Genomic DNA, 6,000 nt, shown 5'->3' on the forward strand with positions numbered 1-6,000 from the left:
CAAATAGTTACATTTTGCTTATTTCTTCTTATGCATAAATTTAAGTAGCTTCATAGTTGAAGAACCGTTAGTATTTTCTGAGAACTTCCTGCCTATTTTTGTGCTGGATTATTTTCGATAGTGTTTCTTGAATTTTGATTCTGAGACCACCTTTGTTGAGTAAATACTTAATGATCTGTGCTAGTAGCTACTGGTGCTAAAGACAGGCTTTGCCTTCCTAGAGCTTACAGTGACATAGAAATAAATAAAATGAATCAAAGGAATAGAAATTGCAAGTACTATTAACTGTTAAAAAGAAAATAGGACAGGATAAGTAATAGAGAATAGCTATTTGTTGGGTGGGATGTATTAATTCAACTGATTAACAGGTAGATCTCCCAAAATATGATAGCTTAAAGAATGTGAAGGGAGTCAAGGAAGGGAGGGAATACGGGGATATGTGTATAAAAACAGATGATTGAACCTGGTGTACCCCCAACAAAAAATAAAAAAAAAAAAAAAAAAAAAAAAGAATGTGAAGTTTCTTTTTTATGTAATAGTCCAGAGTAGGTATTCAGGTTAGTGGCATGGCTTTCTCCCATGTCCTGGGCTTCCTAGGTGGCGCAGTGGTTAAGAATCCGCCTGACAATGCAGAGGTCACGGGTTCGATCCCAGCTCCAGGAAGATCCCACATGCCGCCCGAGCAAGTAAGCCCGTGTGCCAAAAAAATAAATAAATAAATAAACTACACACACACAAAAAGATATATTAAAAAAAAAAAAAAAAAAAATTGCTCCCAAGGAAAGAAAGTGGCCAGTAAGATAATATGAGCCTGTTTATGGGTATAACTTGCTAAAAATTGTAGCTTTCATAATAAAATATTTTTCACTCGAATACATTTGGAAGTTTGTGTTATAGAACTGTCTAACACATTCAAGTTTTAAAACCTTCTCTCTAATTAATGTAAATGCTAGTGTCATGGCCTTTTATTGGAGAGTAAAGCTTGGAAACGGTACTCTGAATAAATCATTTTAAAATCTGTTTTTACAGGTGCGTCAGCAATTTCCTGCTCCCCTTGGTTGGTCAGGCACTGAAGCTCCTACACAAGTCACTGTTGAAACTCATCCTGTTCAAGAAACAACCTTTCATGTAGCCCCTCAACAGAATGCATTGCATCATCACCATGGAAACAGTTCCCATCACCATCACCACCACCACCACCACCACCACCACCATGGACAACAAGCCTTGGGTAACCGGACCAGGCCAAGGGTCTACAATTCTCCAACAAATAGCTCCTCTACCCAGGATTCTATGGAGGTTGGCCATAGTCACCACTCCATGACATCCCTGTCTTCCTCAACTACTTCTTCCTCTACATCTTCCTCCTCTACTGGTAATCAAGGCAATCAGGCCTACCAGAATCGCCCAGTGGCTGCTAATACCTTGGACTTTGGACAGAATGGAGCTATGGACGTTAATTTAACCGTCTACTCCAATCCCCGCCAAGAGACTGGCATAGCTGGACACCCAACATACCAATTTTCTGCTAATACAGGTCCTGCACATTACATGACTGAAGGACATCTGACGATGAGGCAGGGGGCTGATAGAGAAGAGTCCCCCATGACAGGAGTTTGTGTGCAACAGAGTCCTGTAGCTAGCTCGTGACTAAATTGAAACTTGAGTTTGTTTCTTGTGTGTTTTTATGGAAGTGGTGTTTTTTTTCCAAAAAACAAAGTGCAAAGCTGCTTGAATCAGAAGGAGATTAACACACTGAACCGCTACAAGAGGGCAAAGCTGACTTTTTTTTTTTTTTTTTAACTTGAAAAGATTGCAAAGGGACAATGAAGTTTTTAAAAGAGCCATGTCCAAACTCATCTTCACGGATAGCTCAGAGGTGTCCTCTTTTTGCCTCCCCCATTTTAACTTGCCACATCCCAGTCATAGTGGGGTTTTGGTCTTTCTATTCCACAAAAGCTGTTGTTCACATGTTGGTCTTGATCATTTGCCAACTAATTTTAAAATAAAAGGCACTGCACATAATTTGCTTAAAGGGCCCCATGAGGGTGTTTTTCCTCCCCATTTTTGTTCTTCCTTTTTCTCCCGGTTTTCTTTTGTTTTCGTTTTGTTTGGGGTGGGGGGTGGGAAATTTGGGTTTTTAAGTCCTCTAAACACACTTGGGCACGGAAATGCAGTGCTGTAAGGAAGAGGGACCTCCAGCTCCCACAAACATCACCTTCAGCTGTATGGAAGGGACGGTTGCATTGGCGTTTGTAAGGCACAGTAAGCATGCTAAGTGGCGGGATCAGAACTCTCCTGTCTGAACCTACTGAGGAGCAAAGCAGCAATTCCCTGGGATCCTGTGGGCCTCCCGTTGTTGAGGCCCCAGTGAGCTAGTAATGGAATGTGACTGGTCTCCTAAGCAAGGTGCACTGAGAAGCAATCAACGGGTCAGTCGCGGCCAGTCCTGGGGAGGTCTGAGTGGTGGTCTTGGGGATAACCTTTGGCCTTATGGATTTGGACTCGCAATTAGAAGAGCCTACCATTTCAGATGCAATCACTTTTGGACATGCTTTTGCAGACAGTCCTTAATGCTGAAAACACAGAGAATGGGTAATTCAAGAGGCCTTTCTTTTAAAATAGACTTTTGTGACCCACTAATTGTAAGGTATTGCAAGGTCACTTTGCGTGTGTCATAAAGTTGACTTCCTTATTGGTTGAAGGTCACAGAAGTAGTGGTTTGCTTTGATGGAAATAGCTACAGCTGTGTCCCTTCCTGCTTTTTACTTTTTCTTTTGCTTTTTCTCGGCACGTGGTATCTCCACCATTTCTTCTGCACAAAGATGTCTTCTGTTCATCCTGAACATTTTTAAAAAATGCAGAATTTTATGTGACTGCTTTTTTGCCTCACAATTATGCTGTGAATTTTACAAAAATTTATTTTCTTTTTTGATAATTTATTGTACCAAAGCTGTTTTTATAGCACATAGATGTCTGTAACCAATAATGTAGCAGTTCTGCACTTTGACACAAGGTGTAACTAGACCATTTTTAAATGTCAGTTGAAAATTATGGCTGTACTATTGCTTAAACAAAACTGGAACTGTTGTTGAATCCATAGCCAATACATTTACAGCAATCTGTGTACTGAACATAATAGATTGACATCTAACTCAAGATTACAACAGCTGTTACATCCTAAATGTGTTCAGGCTTCTGAAGGGAAAGGGACACTGGATCCAGAAGCTATGGAACCAGCAGTTGATTCTTGTATTCCTGATTAACCTACTTGTAAACTTGAAAGCAAGACCTTGATTGCACCAGCAGGTCCAGAAACGAGCACGGGTAAAGCGAAGCTCTCACGCGTGACCTGAAATGCGCAGGCTGGTGTTTAACAGGTGCCTAGTTTTGAGATTATGCTGCCTTAATGTAACACAGTCTGGCAGTTGCTAAATTTGTGTTCCCATTTTAAATTGACCAATTTTACGGTGTTGTACTTTTGAGCGGCTGAATTGGGAGAATGAAGATAAGGGATTTACTTGTCCAGGATCAGAGAAGCCTAGAAAAGAAGCAGTAATCTACCTCTGCCGATAACCCTGTTCACAACAACTCAGCAGAAACACCACATTACTCTTTATTGGTCAATTCCATGTGGCTGACTAGGTCAGTTTTTTCTGAACAAAAGTAAGTTTTTATATGTAAACAGTGACAAAAGGAAAAAGGCTTAAAACTATGTGAATGTGAATGGAAACTTGGGAATATCCGTTTTTATAAACCACAAAAAATTTTTTTGTTATTAATCAGGAAATCCATATTTATTTTGTAATTAAAATGTCAAGCCTGTGGATGATTTTTGAACTTGGTAGTTCATAAAGGTTTACAGTAAATAAAAGGATATCATCTTGAGTCTAGCAATATCAAAAGGAATTCAGTAGTTACTGCTGTTGAGGAGTATAAGGTGAAGACACGTGGGTCAGATCATTTTTTTCTGTGCTGGTTGCCACATCTTAGCAAGCACCAAAAAAAAAAAACAAAAGCAGTTTTTAAACCGCTATTTACATAAAGGAAGTCATCAAACCCAGTGCTTCTGCATACTGTGTTATGTTACAGTCCAGTTTTGTGTGCTTTACTACACGGTTTGGTTACAGGACTTCTGTGCATTGTAAACATAAACAGCATGGAAAAGGTTAAATACCTGTGTGCAGATTGTAAGATCTGGTCCGGACTTGCTGTGTATATTGTAACGTTAAATGAAAAAGAACCCCCCTTTGTATTATAGTCATGCGGTCTTATGTATGATAAACAGTTGAATAATTTGTCCTCAGACTCTTTACTATGCTTTTTTAAAATTAATTTAAGAAAAATGTAAACATAGTAAAAAAAATCTTCCTATGCAAGTAACCTGGTCCAGGTAATAATGGTCTGGTAGGTATACTGACTATAAGTTCAGTCAAATGTGTAGAAAGGAAAAATAGTAGTTACGTCAATGTAGGCTTCAGAAATCTTGGAAGGTAAAAATTGGAGGTTTAACAGACCATTTTGATTTTTAAAAATTGTTTCTTAATATTCCCAGTTTCTCTTTGATTCAAAGTGCTAATAGTTCATAATGCTTAGTATGGATATGAGAGTTGGATGATTTTCTCTAGGCTTTGACCTGCTTAGAAGCAAGAGGAAATTCAAGTACTTTGGTTTTCCTCTTTCCCCACATCCTTGTTGGGGGCCTGTCAGGGACTGTCTAGAATTCCAGCTGCAGCGAAGTAACCCTAACCTAAAGTCTCCTCTTTGTGTAAGTTAGCCCGTGTAAGTATACATGAAGGTGGCTTTCAGAAGGCAGAAAACTTACTGTAAAAGTTAAATGTAATTTTGTAAAGTTCAGATTGGCTTCATAAAGTTGCACTTACCACATGTATGAAAGGGAAAGTTTCTTTAGTGTTTTCTTAGGGTAACAAGCATTTTACTTATGAAAGTGGCACATTTTGTATATCAGACTCCAAACAACCTAGGTTTATTTTTATTTAATGAATATTAGAGCTGTTGATACATGTGTAAAAACATTGAGGCTGCAGTAATTATATAAGGCCCACAAGATGACTCCTGTGTTTGCCACTGTACCCTCTTTTGCAGCTCCTACGTTGTTAAACTTATAAGTCTTATATTAAGGAAATACAGTGATGAGATAGCAAATGCTAAATTTCTTCTAGGTCAGTTCCCCAGTTTCCTTTTGGCCTGGCTTTATTACAAGTAAAGAATACAAGTTCAGTACTCATTTTTATATCCATTTTTATGGTGGTGACCAAAGCTAATAGATCAGACAGTTCATTCCAGATATAGAACTTGGTCTTAGTGCCCTATATGGGGAAAAAAAGAAGCTTGAAATTCTAAGATTAGGGTTGAGAGAAAAACAGATTTTGACCTGGGACTATTCAGATTTCTTAGAATCTTCCTTGCGATGGCTCGACACTGGGCAGCTTTTGGTGTTCGGAAGAGCAGAGTAGAAGGTCTCATCTTCTTAACCATGGGCCTCCTCCCCTAGACTCACATCCTAGGGTAGAAGCATACATCAGGTCGTCTTTAGTACAGAGAACAAGAGCACCCTAAGAGGATCGCTTACTGTATTCCCCATCCCTCGTGATGCGTAGCAGCCCCCTGAGAACCGTCTGTGCGTACCACCTCTCACCCCCTACGAGTCATTTCTACACATCCCCATGTTGAAAGCACTCATTATTTTTTGTGGAAGACTCATTTAGTACGGTAAGTGGTCCGTCAGTTTGTGCGTTTGTCTTTCTCTTTGGCATTATGTACAGCCAAGGTCCCCAGTTTCAGCTGCTCACAGGAAAACATGATAAAAGAGCCAAGGTGTTCTTACATCATAACATCCTGGGATAACATTCACCCTAACACGCAGAGGGCCCGAGGTATTTGTCATCAGTTTTTTCCAATTTCTTACCTGAAATCTTCAAAGACAAAAGTATTTCTCCAGCTAAAACACAATGATGTAAACACGTACCAGGTAACTAG

The 6,000-nt window shown here is 39.4% G+C and overlaps 1 protein-coding gene across 8 annotated transcripts in view; it reads left to right on the forward strand.

The window, feature by feature from the left end:
• The window catches only part of DYRK1A (dual specificity tyrosine phosphorylation regulated kinase 1A), a 138,261-nt gene extending 133,961 nt beyond the window's left edge, over window positions 1–4,300 (forward strand). For all 8 annotated transcript variants that reach the window (XM_057696803.1, XM_057696804.1, XM_057696808.1 and 5 more), the window contains one exon: window positions 1,030–4,300. In XM_057696803.1, the coding sequence (XP_057552786.1) occupies window positions 1,030–1,650 (621 nt within the window). In that variant the 3' untranslated portion in view covers window positions 1,651–4,300. The remainder of the gene's footprint in view (window positions 1–1,029) is intronic.
• Window positions 4,301–6,000: the final 1,700 nt, after the last annotated feature.

This window comes from Hippopotamus amphibius, chromosome 10 (assembly GCF_030028045.1).
Source record: "Hippopotamus amphibius kiboko isolate mHipAmp2 chromosome 10, mHipAmp2.hap2, whole genome shotgun sequence".
Lineage (NCBI taxonomy): Eukaryota > Metazoa > Chordata > Mammalia > Artiodactyla > Hippopotamidae > Hippopotamus > Hippopotamus amphibius.